The 18,622-nt window shown below is 35.1% G+C and overlaps 1 protein-coding gene across 1 annotated transcript; it reads left to right on the top strand.

Annotated features, from left to right (window-relative positions):
• The first annotated feature begins 13,493 nt into the window (after positions 1-13,493).
• Positions 13,494-14,817, top strand: LOC109804526 (NDR1/HIN1-like protein 1). Its single transcript, XM_020366373.3, has one exon. The coding sequence runs from the start codon at positions 13,725-13,727 to the stop codon at positions 14,352-14,354; it is 630 nt and encodes a 209-aa protein (XP_020221962.1). The 5' UTR covers positions 13,494-13,724; the 3' UTR covers positions 14,355-14,817.
• Positions 14,818-18,622: the final 3,805 nt, after the last annotated feature.

Below are 18,622 nucleotides of genomic sequence, written 5' to 3'. Positions count from 1 at the left end.
CTTCCTACTGCTTCTGCTTGTCTCATGGTAGTGTGTTTCTTTATTTGTGGCTTGTTAAAGAGGGAGTATATTATGAGCTCAGCCTCTCCAGGCTAGACTGATATTTAGGGCTTCAGCCGGCCCACTACCAGTTTTGGGGTCTAGCAACCCTTACCGATCTTGTACTAGTTTTAGGGATCTAGCAACCCTTACTGATCTTGTACTAGTTTTGGGGATCTAGCAACCCTTACTGATCTTGTACTAGTTTTGGGGATCTAGCAACCCTTACTGATCTTGTACTAGTTTTAGGGATCTAGCAACCCTTACCGATCTTGTACTAGTTTTGGGGATCTAGCAACCCTTACTGATCCTGTACTAGTTTTAGGGATCTAGCAACCCTTACTGATCTTGTACTAGTTTTGAGGATCTAGCAACCTTTTCCGATCTTGTACTAGTTTTGGGGATCTAGCAACCCTTTCCAATCTTGTACTAGTTTTGGGGATCTAGCAACCCTTACCGATCTTGTACTAGTTTTAGGGATCTAGCAACCCTTTCCGTGTTTGTACTTGATGTCTTCTTGTTGGTGTTGTGAGATGAAAGTCTGCCCCTAGGTGGATGGGCAGGAAATGTTTGATGTGCCCCTATATTGGTGGGCAAAGATAGATGGATGACAAGGATTCTAGTGTTGCCCCTACCATGTGAGTATTATGATGCCTCTAGAGGCGTCTTCATTGTGGGATGGTTGGTAGGAGTTTGGTTTTGTTCTTGTCAAGGTGAGTATTGTAATGCCTCTCCAGGCATCTTCTTGTTGTAGGTTTTTTTTTTATTTTCATTTCTTTGTTTAGCTTCGGCTTTTTCACATTTGAAGCTTGCCTTTTTCTGCTATTTTATATATGCTTCGACTTTTTCTAAATGTACGAAGCTTGCCCTTTTTTCTGTTTTATTTTGTGCTGAATCTTTATTAATGAGTATTATTTCGGAAGCCACTCCTGGCTTTGGTGAGGAAACCATTCCTAGTCTGGCATTCTCTTGGATCATCTTTCATTTGCTGAAGAAGTAAGGCGTGGTGGCCTCTTCATGCTTATAGTTGCTTGCTTGGTCGATTCCATTCTATTCTACTATTGATGTGTCTTTGCTTAGTGGGCACGTAGAATCACTTGGGATTTTTGTTTGTCACCGTTTCGACTCATGCTTGGCTTTTGAGCTTTTACGAGTGTTTTGTCCTGATGACTCTTCTTGACCCATAGCAAGTAGAATGCATGGATGCATGGATGCAAAGAAAATGCAAGACAAGAATGATTCTTTTATTTTTTTGTGTAACGCCCTTCCATATGCCCCTAACTCATATGCATGCGATACAGTTTATGCTTGTGTTTGTTCTTAAAGATGCAATTCATATTTTTTATATCGGGAAATTAACCTGTACGTGTTAAGGTTAATGATGACGATTCCTTTTCATTCATGTCGTTTATGATCATTGTTGGGATATGTTCTTTTGAACACGAGGTTCCAGTGGCTCCTCAATTATCAATGTGTAGTCAAGCGTCTCCCAACTCCGTTCGGGGATGTCTCGATCTTTCCTCTGTGAGTATTCACTGTGCATTCTCCGTGTATATTTTTGGTACCATTTTAATGCCATAAGGGTCAAGAGAAAAGAAAGAAAAGGGATGTTTGTATTTTTTCAAAAGGTTGTTAGAAAGGATTTTTTTTTTCAAAAGGGGATTTTAGAAGAATGGCTAGCCAAGGTAGGCTTTGGTGTTTAGGGTTATCAAACAAAATGTATTTGCTACAAGGAAGCTATCATTGTTTTTTAGCCTTTTTGGAAAGTGGAGTGATGACTTAGGGTTGTGCTTTGTTTAGATGATCCCCTGATCCGCCTTTCAGTTTTCAACTCAGGTCGCTGCTTTGACGTCCTAACTTTTGCCTAGGTTACTTGAGATGTTTTCCCTAGCGGACATTTTCTTTTGATATTTTATTTTGCCTAGGTTACCCATTTTTACTTGTGGGTTGCCTAACAGATCTTACCCTAACTTTTGCGTAGCCCCCTTAGTGGGTTTCCTGCCGGGCCTTCATTTTTGCAGCATTCATGAGGTATGGAATGTCTTTATTTTATCAAACCCTAGTCATGTTTGAATTCCTGGTTGTTCCTTTGTTATCCTTTCCATGCTATTATTGAGTAACATCTTTGTTGCAAATACATTTTGTTTGTTAAGGGTTGATGGATGAGGCCTAGAGTGAATATTTTAAAGGGAGAAGAGAAATGAAAGAATGTTATGGCATTTAAAACAGTACTTCCAATTTACACGTGCCCCTTTAGCAAAGCTTGGAGGCCCGGGCATGCCCCGAGTTCGTGATTCATACACAGAGAGATTAACCGAGGTTGCCCCCTAGAGAGGCATGGTTAACGATTGGTTGAACTACATTATGAATGCATTCCCACTTGCTTGAATGTAGGTGTTTCGACTTCGGAGTGAAACCTTTATGAATTCTTTCCTTCTAAAGGGAATACTCAAGCCGCCTTTCGGTTTTCAACTCAAGTAGGCATTACTTTTTTTTTATTATTTTTTTTTATTTTTATGTATCCCTAACTTTTGCATAGGACGTATCCTATCGGGATTTTGATTCTTTTTCTTTACCCTAATTTTTGCCTAGGACACCCTTTACAGGTTTTCATCCTAGCGGGTTTTTGTCATGCAATGCCTTTATTCTTCAATTGAGTTTTGTTGTAATTCCCTAGAAGCAAGGATTCATTCATTCTTGATTGTTCCTTCTATCCCAACAGTTGTCATTTCCGCATGGAGAACTCTTGGTGTTTGAATCGTCAATTTGGGCGTGTTATGCCCCCCAGTCTTCTTGCACAATTACTGGTTTTTAAGTGCTTTCAATTTGATGTATCGAGTTTGCACTTGACTACCAGTGATCTCATTATTTGATTAACACGCACATGTTAGGTTTCCCTTTTTATTCTTATTTATTATTTACAAGGAAGACATATTATCTATATGAAGTGCAAAATAGGATGCAAAGATGATTGAGAAATTCAACAAATATCATTCTCATTGATTTATTTGTTTAGAGAACATTCTTTGTACAAATCTTTTGGTGCACTTTGATGATGTTGTTGAGGCTACAGAAGCTCATGCTTGAATGATGTCCCTATGGACATGCTTTCTCGTTCGTTGATTTGCAATTAGTTCTTGTTTCTTCTCAGATTCTCTTCTTGTTATTCCCATCAGAAGTAACCATCAATAGGATCTTCAAGTTCACCACTATTTTGGTGATTGCCAAAATTTTCATCTTTATTGACGAGGTTGATGAGTCAGAAAAGAAAGATGCAATTTGGAGTGATTTGATAACGAATTGGAGGATTAGGGGAGCTTATCATCAAATTTTTTTCGCTTCAATTTTTTTTTTTGCGTGCCTCCTTTTCGAAATTTCAAATAATCTCCTATTTGAGTTGAGGAATGACATCTTTTTAAATCGGAAGAAGTCTGAGAAGATGTAGACTTTGCCTTCTATTGAAAGGATGACGAGAGTCCAAAGCCTAGTAGGCCTCTTTAGTGTGTGCACACGATTCTTGTACTTTAGAATGTTCTCCTTTCTCAAAAATCTTTACATACTATGTGTCTTCCATTTTCTAATGAATGTATATGCTAAACTAAAAGATGCATGATATTTGTTTTCTGCCTAAACTTTATCATTCATTTTTTTTACTAAAAGAAAATGATGCATGATTTTTGCTATATATTTATCTTTTTTTTTTTGAAATAAACTATCCTATATGATGCTTTGAAGTTTGGGTATATAGAAGAGAGTTAAAATTTTATCATATTTTTTATTAATATTTATTTGTTTGTAATTCTTATCTATTTGAAATAAATAAACACAAACAAATGCAACACACATATGCTCAAACAAATGTACACCCGCAAACAATCACGTTTAAATTCTTGGTCTGTGGTCCCTGCAAGAAAAGTGCATTGTATAGAATAGTTCTAATCTCGCTGGTCTTAAGGCCCCCAAGGTGCCCCCATTATAGGGACCCAGTATCTCTGTCGCCGTCACCTGGCAAATTCTAAGGTTTGTCGCAGTATTTCGGGCTAGAGTAACCGGTTATCACCTTGAGTGTGATTTCCGACAAGGCTCGCAGGCTTCAAGGCCAAACTTGGGCCGGTCGTACGTCAACCACTCCCTATGTTTATTACCTCATGCCCCCGGGTGTAGGGGGAACTGTTGTGTGCAAAGGATTGTGTACAATTTTTATTTCAAACAAATGCTGAATTTAAACAAGCAAACAAATATTAAAGCCAAACAAATAAAGCAAACAAAATAAAGGGGAAAATATTTAAATTATTATTTTTATTTTATTAACTTCATCAATTAAATGGGCCTGACCCTCTTTAAACGTCCCCAGTGGAGTCGCCATCTGTCGCAACCCAAAAATTTCCGATCTTGCGACTAATGGTTTAAACATCCTTTTAAAGATCTCATCAATTAAGGAATGCCCGGACACCAGACTAATCCTTAATCAATGGTTTTGAAAATAGGTTCTATGGAGTCGCCACCAATGTTTTACTCAAAACATTGGAAAAAGAAAATATTTTTAAAAGATCCAATAATGGCCTTCATAACCAGAATTGGGTTCGGGGGTCAGTTACGTGTAAGGAAGGTATTAAGCACCCTTACAACGCCCTAAATCGGTACCTTATGATGAAGTTAATGCGATAAGAAATAATAAATTAAATATTATATCCCCTTTTATTGATGATTATTTACACGATTTAAAATTTAAATTAACAATTGACTCTAAAATATCTACATGATTGTTCTTATTATAAACAATATTTATCAAATGTAAGAAATAAAATAGAGAGAAGAAGATTGATTTGAATACCTCTTGAACGAGCTCTATTAATCTTCAAAGATGGAGATTTGGGTGCTTTTTGGCAACCCTTCACACTACAATGCCTCACAAAAATCTCAAGAAAAACAAAAAGAGAGGGGAAGAGAGAAAAAGAGAGAAATTTCGAGCTATAGGAAGTCTGGGCGAAATTTCGGAGTCTGCAAAATGAGCCCCAGCTGTTTATTTATAGGCTTCGGGGAGGGGGTCCAGAACGGCCCGTTCCAAAATCGGAACGGCCGTTCTGGATATGGCCGTTGTGCCTTAATTTGGACCCTGGAACGGCCCATTCTGAAACCAGAACGGCCCGTTCCGAGGAACCAGAACAGCCCGTTCTGATTTCAGAACGACCCGTTCTGGGGTCCAAATTCAGCACACATGATTGGACTGGAACGGCCCGTTTCGGACCCGTTCCAAATAAGCTTTTACCCCTTTTTGGAGGAGTTTGGAACGGCCCGTTCCGATCTTGGAACGGCTCGTTCCAATCTCGGAACAGCCCGTTCCAAATTAGGGTTCTTGGCTTTTTGGGAGCCTCGGAACGGCCCGTTCCGGGCCCATAAAAATATTTAATCTGTGCTTATGGGCCCTCTGAAGTCTTGTCTTCTCGTTGGCATGCTTCGGGAGCCCCTTCCCTTCGTAACAGAGATCCATGTCCTTGTTTGTGTGCCCCCGGACGAAATTGGGTGTCTACAACTGGTCAATTTTTTGATTTGACCAATGAACCGGTGGGTCAAACCGGTTCAACCATAAATTTTTATTTTTTTATTTTTTTAAGGGACCACAAACCATAAAAATAACAATGGGAATTGAATCCTATTAATGAAATAAAAATAAAGATAATTTTAAATAAGATGGAAATTAAAATTGAAATTAGGATATGAATTTATTGAAATTTATAAGTATAAAATAACATGAATATTTTTTAAAAAAATTAATAAAAATTGGGTCATACGATTTGATTAGTGACCCACCGGTTCAACCTTTGATCCACTGACCCAATATCCTAATCGGTTTGATGGCCGATTCGATTTTTAAAACTATGCCTCCCCCACTATCTCATGGGCTATTAACACCTCCTCCACTATTTCATAGGCTATTCAAGCCTAATAAGCACATATCTCATTTTCTAGTTACCCTCATAAAATAATAATTATACCCCTAGAAAGAAATTTATAAGGAAATAATTTCTATACTATTTGACTCAAAAATACATGGTCAAAATTAATAAAATGTTTACAAGAAAAAATATACAAAGAAGAAAATGTAAACTCTTTTAAGCCTAGCCCACTTCTCTTGACTCTTTTGGACTTGGTCCCTTAACATGTTGTCATTAATTTTATCTCAAAGTGAACAATATTTACCAATGTAACAAAGAGGTGATAAAATATGATGGAATAACACTAAGGCCAAGAAGACCAAGAGGTGATATATTGAAGTAGGCAAGAGGAATGGGTTAGTTTTGAAAACCATAGGAGGAGTGACCTTACTTTTAAGCCTTAGCTCCTAAGTTTTTATTAGCATAAAATTTATTTTTATTCCTATTTTACCCTTGTCTTTAATTTCCTATTTTACCCTTATATTTTGGGTATCTTAGACATAGGATTTATTTTACTTGTATTTACCATTTTACTCTTGTATTTTGGGGTGCCTTAGTCATAAGATTTATTTTTACTTGTATTTTCCATTTTACCCTTGTATTATGGGGTGCCTTAGATTATAGGATTTTATTTTATAGCTAGGGTATTTTATTAGGGTTAGAACATAGGCCTAGACATATTTTTTGGTGACATTGGATTTGTTTTTAGACTTGGCAAGGCTTAGGCCCAAGTGGAGGGCACCTAAGATGCATGGTCTTATCATGCACCTAGATATAGCTTAACCAAACCCAAAGATTTCATCCTTGGCCACCAAGTAGCATCTAGGGTTAATTTAGGTTTCATTTGAAGTGCATTTCGCTTGCATTTTTCGGCCAAGCACTCTCAAATGCAACCCTAAATGCTTCCTCCCTTCTATAAATACCTAGGTTATGCAAATTGTAATCACTTTGGAATTTATGATATTAAGAGAGCCTTTGAGCCTTAATATTCTTTTCTTAGTCCCCTTGGTCATTTCGGCCAACTATCCTTTTCATCTTCACCATGAGTGTTCTCACCTTTAGGAGTGACCTTCATCCATCAATGAAGTGAGCCAAAACCCTAGAGCACTACCATAACATTTCATCAAACACCTAGCCTCCATAAACACCATTCGTCCACCTCCATCACCAAGGCTAGAAACCTTGAGTTCCATGATCCAAGGAGTCCGGTCTTCCCTCTTTGGTGCTCCTAACTCAATCCATGCAAGGTGGGTTGCCATCAAAATATATCTCAATAAACAAAAAATGAATAACCCATCAGTGGTATCAAAGTCAATAATAAAACTTTTCAACACAACGTGTGATCAACATAACAAACTCACAACACAATTACCGATGAATAACACCACAACTTAAAACAACATTGTAATGTATAAACACAGCTACACAATGCATCGTCACGCATTTCAACTAAGAGATCTCTTACAACACAAGTGAGTAGTCTAACTGGTTTGACCCTAACAAATCAACTTTAACATAACAATCTTTTTGGACTTGTTAGATCAACAACAAATTTGAATATCAAATCTACAATACAACATGATTTCTCAGATCTTGCGACTTAAACTAAGAATGTCCAGTATTCTTGTTAGGAATAGGACAACTTCGGTGTGAGCCTATCACAACTTTAACATGCATAACTAAGCTTTTATGGAATTAACCCACTGACTACCTTCCAAATATTGAACCATTTCTAGTACTTAGTTAGGGATTTTCACCCTCGACCTTTTACCTTACTCAATTGGTCACTTCATAAATGTAAAACTCAATCTTGCCCCTATACAATTCTACATTGGTTACTTTTAATCAGTATTGCTCAACATAACCCCCATACTGTATCAACTAAAGACTCAGAGGAGACTCAACATTTCATTTCGATAAACAACTATACTCAAGAAGGGATTTTCAACAATTGGGACTTTCGAGCACCACAACACCACATCCTCACAATTGATATTCATCTTTTTAAATTAACACCATTCCTCTAGTCCTAAGTCAATCAATATAGTTCAATTTCATGCATCAAGCATTCACAACATAACTACTTTCAACCTTACTCTTCATACAACTATACTATAGTTCAACTTTCATCAACTTACAACTTTAAGCAATTTAAATATCAATGTACATTATCTTAGATCAATGCATAAGGAATAAGAGTCATATAACAATATAAATCATGTGAGTAATTCAAACTACTAATCACATGTTCAACACTTAGTCAAATACACAACAATATTTCATTCAACAACCCACACCTTACTCTATTCTCCAATGCTCGACATCATTGAAACAAAGAGCCTCTAGCTCACCCATGTTTGTTGCCAATCCACTTGGCTTATGGATTAGTTAGAGAGTCTTTCTATCAATTAAGCTTGACACAACTAGACCTACACTTAGCCTTATTCAAGTAGAAAACTTCTGCCTGACTCATGCTCGACGCCACATAACCTAAGCTCAATGTCGTATAGGTAGAGAGATACTAACATGATCATGCTTGGTGCCACTCAACTACGATTTGACATCATCAAGTTAGAGAGCTTTCGAGGCAGCCACACTCAACGCCCTTCAACCCACGTCTAGTGTGACCAAGTCAAAGAGCTCCCCTCTATCTCACACCCAAGGCTACTAATCCAACGCTCGACATTAGTGAGCTAGAGAGCCTTTGGCCTGCATCACGTCCAACACCATGAAGTTGCGTCCAACACAATATCTATTTCTGTACTTGGTAGAATCATAGTTTTGGCTTTAGACTAGCAAATAACCAAGAAAACCAACATGCAAGTGTATTTCCAACAGATAATCCACTTATTCAACTCATATTCATTCAAATAAACAATATCCAACCACCAATAATTCATATACATCAATTTCATCTCATTTTCACCAAAACCCACTCAAAAACAAGATTCTCGCCAATCAACAACAACATCTTAGCCACAAATTAATGAAATCAGGCAGTACAAAATTTATACACTCCATCAAGCATCTAAGTTATAATAGCTTCCTTTACCACCGATTGTCTAAAAAAGAGGTAGAAGACAAAAAGAACAAAATCCTACTTGAGTTTAAGGTCCTCCTACACCACTTAGGGTACCCCTCTTTGGGATATAGTGTGAAACAATTTTCTTTTAATATTTTTTATTGCTTATATCTAAAATTAGATTAAATGTATTAAGAAAATCAATTATCTATATTAAATTTTACTAATCTAATAATATTAAAAAATAATCCTTGTTAAATCGGGTTAAAAAAGAAATTTGTTGAAAAGTCAAACATTTAATAAAGAGTATCATGTTATTTATATTTGAGGAAAAATATTTTCTTTTGTTATCATTACTAGAATTTCTTTTATTACATGCGACTTTTCCTGTGAATTTTTATGAAAAATTCGCAGGAAACGTTGTTCTTACAAATTTTTCTGCGAAATTATATCTACAGGTAATACTTTCAGGGATAATATATTTTTGCAAATTTTAAAATTCGCAGGAAAATTTTCTGCGAAAAAAATTCGTAGGAAAGTTTCCTGTAAAACAAAATTTGCAAGAAAGTTTTTTGTAAAAAAAAATTTGCAGGAAAGTTTCCTGCAAATATTTTCGCAAGAAATTCTGCAGGAATATTTTTTACGAAAAAAATTTAAAGAAATTACTATAAATTCTATCAATAATTCTTCAACTTTTCAAATGCTCACAATGAATTCATCCGAAACATTTGTTTCCATGCCTCCAACATGTGATACATAATCTTTTAAATTCTAAGATTGTAGATTATAAGCCTAGCACTCAATCATACAAATCAACTTGTAAGGTAAGTGTTGTCCCAACTTATATACTCTTTAATTGTTTTATTTTCAATCGATGTAGGACTTGAAGTTTTTCTAAAATATTAAACTTATAAATTTAAATATTTTTTTTCTTTTTCCTACGGATTAAAATTTGCAGGAAAATCCGCAGGAAAAGTTACCTGCAAAATTTTTCTACCATTTAGTAAACATTACTTGCGAATTTTATTTTTGCAAGAAAATCTGCAAGAAACAAAATAAAATTCTTACAATATTTTCTGCAAATTTTTACCATGGAAAAAAATTTCTATGATTATTAAAATTGTAGCAAAATTTATAAGAAATATCTATAAATTATTTTTCGCAAATAAATTCACAAATAAATTTCTGTGAATATTTTTTTACAGGAAAATTCGCAAAAATTTTACTAGTACAAAAAGGGTAATTTACGTCGGTTATTTTAAGCTTTTTACGTCAAAAAAAAGTCTAAGGTTAATGTGGGAGACGTAAATTTACGTCGGTTGTAAAGGTCGACGTAAATTTACGTCGGACATTGCCAAGACCCGACGTAAAAAAGTTGTAAGACCAAAAAAACACTAAAATATTTATATCATTCCAGATGCACAATTAACACACAAAGAGTACAAGCAGAATAGACCGTTCTACATCGAGAACGGACCGTTCTGCTTGGAGAACGGTCCATTCCACATGATATTAACTAATATATTAACAAAGGATGATCCACCCAAACGCGAAAAAGAGGATAATATTAACTAATATATTAATAGATCAATACATATATTTATTTTCAACAAATTAGCTAATATATTACGAAAGTATTTTCTAAACTAACCTCAAACGCAAATCCAATGCATTCGGTCATAAACTCAAGAACCACCCAAACGTCCAAACATACACTCAGATGCAATACACTCAAATACTCAGAAGACTCGTTTTGCACATACACTGATCAGGATATAATAAGACTCAGATGCAATACACTCGTTTATTGCACATAAACGCACGCGAAGAAGAGGGGAGAAATTCATACATATTTTATGTCGGACCTCATAGGAGCCGAAGTAAATTTGAAAATCTACATCAAACACGAGCTATATCCAATGTAAATTTGTAAATTTATGTCGGCCTCTATGAGGTCTGACATAAAAAAACTTGATTATAATTTCAAAAATGCTACCATATTTTTTTAACGTCAGATTTTTCTTTGTCCAACGAGAATACAGTGACGTAAATTCCATATTTTGTACTAGTGATTTCTGCGAATATTTTTTTCAAGAAAATTCGCAGAAAAATGACACTTTTCTTGTAGTGTATATAAAATAATATAGTAACAAAAAATAATTATATTATTCATTAAATATAATTTCATAAAAAAATTTATAATATTATTTTTTATTTGTCTTTTTGTATTATATTACTTATTTTATTTTATATTTCTTTGTATTTCACTCAATTATTTTTTTCCCATTTTCATTGTAAAAAAAATAATTTCTCAAATAAAGAATATGTTGGTAATGTCTGAGCTGAAAGCTTCGCATCGTGGTTAGTGGGGCCTTGTGTATGCTTGAAGGTGCTCTTCCCAATCACTCATTCATCAGTGAGCACTGAAAGAAGTGATAATCATTCACGAAACACATTATGGGACTCCAAAGAAATAACACGCAAATTATCATTTTTTTTATGAGTAATTTTATCACATATTTTGTATACTTGTATTATAATTTTGTCTATTACGTGAAAGAAGCATTTTTCTGTTGAAAGTGCCATCAGCTTACATAATTGAAAAGAAAGTACTGTATTAATTTATTCTTTTGCTCTAAAATTTGATCCACTATTTCAAATAAAAAATTGTAATCATATTTGAAACAAATAATACATGGATCGATAATATAAATTTAATATTGTAATAGTAAATCACTATAATTTTCAATTTCTTTAAGAAATTACACATTCTAATTGTAAATTTATTAAATTTGACAGTAACATTTTAAAAAATTATAGTATTAATTATTTCTGTTTAGCTGTCAAAAAGAAAAATAATTCTATTTAACTATAAGCTAGTGTAAACATTTCTTTTTCTATATTAAACTCTTATATTTTCAAGCATACTCTCACAATTCTAAGATCAGTGAGTTGATTAAAGTGTATGAGTGTTATAAATTTCTTACTACCAAGTTCAATTTTTACGAGTAACAAAAAAAAAATACTCTTACATTTGTTCTTATGAAAAAATTAAATATAAATAGTGTTAAATAGTATAAATTATATATAGAACTATAAGATAATGTGTTTGAAAATAGTATATATATCTTTAGCTGTTTCAATTCATGGAAGGTGATTCATAGTTTTAAAAGCTCACATTTTAGCCTTTTTGTCCCATTGTAATTTTGATTAACAAAAGTAAAGCATCCCTTTATTGACTTGACGTGCATCAAACATTAATGCAACCATGTCTCAAAGGAAATGGACGAGTGACGTGTGGGACGTGGGTGCTGACAAGTAAAAGTATAGAATAATATACACTTTCACGTATATAAGTTCTTTTCGGTATAACATTAATAGCTGTCTAATGAAAACTCAGTGAGTGTGACTCAATTTGTAACACACTGAATTTGTGGATAAAACTTAAGTACAATTTCCATAGAACATATCATTAAGGAATGAAAAATAAAAACTAAGTCTAAATCCCATATCCGAAATTAGTTTCATAATTGATTTAAAGAATCAAAACTTATAGAATTATTTGGAATCTTTTCCGTGAATAAGATGAAAATAATTACAGTGGTTATAAAAATGTTATCTGTGTAATTGCTCCAAACGAAAAATTATTCAGCAATGATTTTGCATATCATTTTCATTACAAACTTTTGCATTACTTTTTAAATTAGCTAAAAGTCAAGTCAAAACATTTTTTTCTTCTACTTTTTTGTGTTGAAAGTGTGAGTGAAAACATAAATTCTGGTGTATAAAGTATAAATATCAAATATAAAATTACCTCTAATAAAAATAGTATAACTATGGTGACTGTAATTTCTAAAATAACAAGACAAAATACAAGGAAGAAGCGTGCCCTGTTATTATTCTCGCATGTCCGAATTCTTAATTTATCACCTTATTTTTTTCCAAAACGATTTAGGGGCGAAAGAAACAAATTTCTGGACGCAAACTATTCAAATAATGTTATTACTTCCCACACAAGGCGACAAAATCACCCAAAAAAAAACCAGAGATATTAAACATTTTTTTCGTTTTATATAAAAGTTACGTTCGTAAGTTTCCAATTATGATCCGTCATTATGTAACCCATGTAAAAGTGGGCACTCTACGTATAGGTGTGAAACAGTACAAATTAGATCCTCCCCACACACATTACTATTATCATTAAGAAGCATTCGAAGCTATATAAAGAAAATAACAAAACTAGCAGGTTAAACTTACCAAACATTATGCCATTGTTTTGCACAAGTAGTGGGCCAAACGAAATGACCCAAGTCACAGTTCCTAGTTTAGTTTCACCCCGTTCCAATGTTGAAATTATTCAGCAGTGATTCTTGAACGACTGATGCAGTGGCTGATACTTTTTAGTTATAGTAAAACTAGGAAAAAGCAATAATTGGGTGAATTGGGCACAACAACCAAAAGCAGCCTCCACCATTCAAATACCATATCCTAACTCTACAACGTAGCATGATCTTATCATCAATCCTCAAATACAACAACAGTGTACCTCGCAAATAAATCAAGACCAAACGCGCCCACACCACAACACAACACAACACAAGACACACATTTTCGCAGAAGCGTCCACCACACGGAACCTCCCAATTCCTTCACCTCTAAATTAATACTTTTCCCCGCAGAAACAAAACACTCTCCAAAGCCAACAAGAAGAAGAAGAACAAAGGACGATGTCGGTGAAGGAGTGCGAGCACCACAAGGGAAAAAAGAGGAAGATCTTCCAGCGAATATTCTGGGGCATAGTGGTGTTCCTCTTCATCGTGCTGGTGACAATCCTCATCATATGGGCCATCCTTAAGCCAACGAAGCCCACCTTCATCCTCCAAGACGTCACCGTTTACGCCTTCAACGCCACCGTTGCCAACTTCTTAACATCCAACTTCCAAGTCACGCTTTCCTCGCGCAACCCCAACGACCACATCGGAGTCTACTACGACCGCCTCGACACCTACGTCACTTACCGGAGCCAGCAGGTCACCTACCGCACCGCCATCCCCCCCTCCTACCAAGGCCACAAGGAGGTCGACGTTTGGTCGCCGTTTGTCTACGGCACCAACGTCCCCGTCGCCCCCTTCAACTTCTTGAGCCTCAGCCAGGACCAGACTAACGGTAACGTCCTCGTCACCATCAAAATTGACGGCAGGGTCCGCTGGAAGGTCGGCGCCTTCATCTCCGGCCGCTACCACCTCTACGTCCGCTGCCCCGCCTTCATCAACTTCGGCCCCGCCAACAACGGCATCTCCGTCGGCAAAGACGCCGTCAAGTATCAGTTAGTCCAACGCTGCTCCGTTAGCGTCTAGACATCACGATAAATGCTAGTAACACATTTTCTAACACATACTTTTTGTCGTCGGTTATTATCATCACTCCAAAGAATCAATCAATTAGTGACCGAATTTAGTGACAAAAATACTTTGCCGTCACTAATACCGTCACAAAAATTTATGTTTCTCTCTCATGATTTTTAATAAATTTAAACTAATAATAATTTTAAAAGTGTTTTCCAAACATGTTAAAAAATGGTTGCTAGCACTTTTCGTATATAGTCTCTACTCGGATCCATTGTATTTTTATACGTACTTTTTTTTTTTCTGTTGTGGTAATTCTACGTGTATGTAATGGTCGTTAGATGTTTGTATTTTAATTACGTTTTGCTATAGCGAAAGAGTCAATATATAGCAAAATTACAAGATGCAACGTGGAGATTAAGTGTAATTGAGCTACGATGGCAATAAAATTTCTTGTTTCATTTTGGTTACCAAATGAGAGTGTGATGCAGCATCCATCCAGTGTCATTATCTTTCGTTTTCTCAACAATATTCTTGTGTGATTCGAGGTTTTTTGGCTTGTTTCATTTACTATACCCACCTTTTGGAGGTTTCTTTATTCCATAGTTGCTTCTTTTATTGTATTGGTATATGTGAGTGTATATTCACAAGCCATATTCCATATCGCTTGCTTTATCTGCACGAATTGGACCACTTTCTATTTATTAGTGTTATTTTTAATTTTTTTTCTTGAGTTTAGGGATTGAATATTCATTCGGCTGGAGATATACCTGCACCGAGTTTCAGGTTCCTTTTGGTGTATATGTTATTCAGGATAGGAATTTGGGAAAGGTTTTGTGGTGGGATGTTCCATCTGGAAGAAAGGTGGTAGCAAGGTTGCAAAGTTGATCAATTTTTTCTGTAATGAGAACGCATTTAGGGGTAAAGGTGAATTATTGAAGTGGTTGTGGGAACTTTTGGAGGAATATTGTGGGTATTGTATTGATCCACACGGCATGGTGGTGGTGGTCCTTTTCACATTCCCTCACCTACTTTAGCTACTAATAATATCATGAAAGAAAATTTTCCTTCCATTAAGTGTATAAATGAGCTGTCCTTATCTACACCCATAATCGTTAATCAAATCAAAGCTAACATCACCCAACTCAAGGACTTTTCTACTTGACTAATGTGATTTTTTTTTTTAGTTTATTAAAATAGAGTAGCATTTAAAAAATTAAAAATAATTTAAATTGTAAATAAGATCCCACGTATTAAATCAAAATCATATTTATTATCTAATTTTAATACTATTTTAAGTATGTTGCATGTAATAAAATACCACGTTACTTATTGTTTAATTATTGTTACAATTCATACGCGCAAAATATGACTTATGCACATCTTAATGTAGTTGTAACTAACAGATATGATCTACGGGAGGTGATTTTTTTTTTGAAAAAGTAAATAAGTTGGATTTAGAAATTATAACTAAAAAAATTACATTGATCGTATGCCGCAATACAACTTATTTCAGTTTTATTCTCTTAAAATAAGTTGTTTTTAAATAAGACTTACACTATTTTAAACTTTTTCTTTGGGACCATTCAAGTAATTTAGAAAATAATAATTAAACTATGTAAGTTATTGTCAAGCACATATTCAGCATCATGTGCGAATCACTTGGCACTAACAAGGCATCCGGAAAGTAAACACTGAAAATTTTCTATGTAGGTTTAACGTGTTAAATATTGTTTGGTCGTACAAGACAATATTTAAACATAAATACATAAGGTATAATTTTATTGTTATATCTAAGTTTTTACACATTTAAGATTGTAGGACAGAAGATAATGTGTCAACATCTAATTAAGTTTAATTATCCCAGTTTAACGCCATCCAATTCTACCTTTAACTCGTTTAATCGAGTTCAAACTTGAAAACAAAGTTATAGCATTAAACGAAAGTTAAAGATTGAAGAAACCTTTTGATTATTTTTCAGAAGGATTAAAAAAAACTTTTAATTTGTCAAAAAATCACAATCATCACCTTGTCAATGTGAAAATGACTCACGACGCTCCACATAATGACACTCGCCATGCACATCCAAATCAGCTACCCCTACTAATGCGTCTAACAGGACAAGCGTAACGTAATCAATCATAATATCTCTTGGTTTTTCAACGGAAAAGTATCATCTTTATTTCAAGCGAGATCTATTGCTCAAGAAATATTTAATGAGTAAAAAAAAAATGATAATCTCAAACCTGTGACCGCGAAGAAGAGCATAACAGGCCAGAGGCCCAAATGTCTTAAGAAGCAGTCTACTTGGTTAAATGATTTCCATTAAGTTTGTTTAGCCTAGCCCAGTTGTACTGGCTAGTTTTATGACCTTTTGAATCAAGGCTTCTAGAAAGCCTTTTAATGATGTAAGGAATTATATATCCAGTAGTCTTCATGTTCTTAATATCTTAGATATTATTAACTTTAATTATTGTAGATAGGTCATTCCATCAAAGAAATCTCTCTAATATTTGCTTAAATTTCTTTTTATATCGGTTTAGTCGATGGAGGGAGTTCAATCACCAAAGTATTGAATGAGTGATTTTTTTCCTAAGTGTGTAATTGTAGTCGTACAATCTTTATGCTAATGTTACTCCTTATCTTTTTTGTCATAGCCTTCACATGATCCATTATCTAAGGAATAGTTTTATCATGTTATATATGTATTTATCTTTATGAGTTTTTAGGTTATCAACAAAGAAGGAAACAATCCCATGTTGATTGTTATTCATGAAAAAGGAGCCAAATATATACAGGCAGCAAGAATGAGAAAAAGGAAGGGAGGTTACATAGAGAGAAAAACAATACAATCAAAAGATGAGGTGGCAGAGCAAAATAACAGAAAAGATTCTAACTAAATAACACGTGCTACATGGCTGCCAGCAAGCCATTATTCCATAACTTTTACCCATTATCATCATTTGTCTCTATCTTCTCTAGCCTATTTGAATTGTAACAGGCCCCCTAAAGCTGGGAATGGATGTCATACATTCCTAGCTTGCCGTAAGAAACTTTAAAAACATGAGGATGAAGAGCTTTCGTGAATATGTCTGCAAGTTGCATTGAAGAAGAAACCGGGAGAAGCTTGAGAACTCCAAGATTAACCTTTTCTCCAACAACATGGCAATCTATCTCAATATGCTTCGTTCCCTCGTGAAAAACCTGATTACAAGCTATTTGAATGGCAGAATCATTATCATAGAACAATAACGCAGGCTTTTTGTAAGAAACTTTGAAATCATCAAGCAAATAAGAAAGCCATTGAATCTCGCATGTAGTTGATGCAAGAGCCCGGTACTCAGCCTCAGATGAACTACATGAGACCGTTGCTTGTTTCTTTGACTTCCAAGAAATCAAAGAATCACCCAAATAGACAGAAAAACCAGTAACAGATCGTCTTGTCTCAGGGCAACCTGCCCAATCTGAATCACTAAAGCCTTTTAGTTGTAAAGCACTTGAGGAAGAAAAGAAAATTCCAACACCAAGAGATTGCTTTTAAATATCTTAAAACACGAAAAACAGCCCTGTAATGAAGATCAGTGGGGGAGGAAACAAATTGACTTAGATTTTGAACAACATAGGTGATGTCTGGACGAGTGGAGGTAAGATAAACCAGTCTTCCAATCAACCTTCTATAAGGAGAAAGATCTACAAGTGGAGTGCCTGTGTCTAAAGTCAATTTGGTCATATAGTCAGTTGGAGTGGAGGTAGGAGCACAAGCTAACATTCCAACATCTGCTAACACATCAAGAACATATTTTTGTTGAGAAAGATGAATAACATCAAGCGAACGAGCCACTTGGAGACCAAGAAAATATTTGAGATTACCCAGATTTTTGACTTTGAAGGCTTGATCTAAAAGGAGGGTGATATGGGAAATTTCTGACAAGTCATTTCCAGAGAGAATGACGTCGTCCACGTAAATGAGAAGAGTTGTGATGGAAGTACCCGTGAATTTCAAAAATAAAGAATGATCTGCTTGAGAGTGATGATAACCATGAAGAAGAAGGAAGCTAGACAATCGGGCATACCACTGGCGGCTTGCCTGCTTAAGACCGTATAGAGAGCGTTTTAGAAGGAAAACTTGATCATGTTGGGCTGAAAGACCTTGTGGTACATGCATGTAGACTTCTTCATTGAGTTCCCCATGCAAAAACACATTATTGACGTCAAGTTGCTTAAGATGCCAGTTGAAAATAGATGCCAAAGCAAGCAACATTCTTACAGTAGTTATCTTA

This window comes from Cajanus cajan, chromosome 7, assembly GCF_000230855.2.
Source record: "Cajanus cajan strain Asha chromosome 7, NIPB_CcT2T_4, whole genome shotgun sequence".
In the NCBI taxonomy this organism is placed as follows: domain Eukaryota; kingdom Viridiplantae; phylum Streptophyta; class Magnoliopsida; order Fabales; family Fabaceae; genus Cajanus; species Cajanus cajan.
This window is presented reverse-complemented; position numbering and strand designations above follow the sequence as displayed.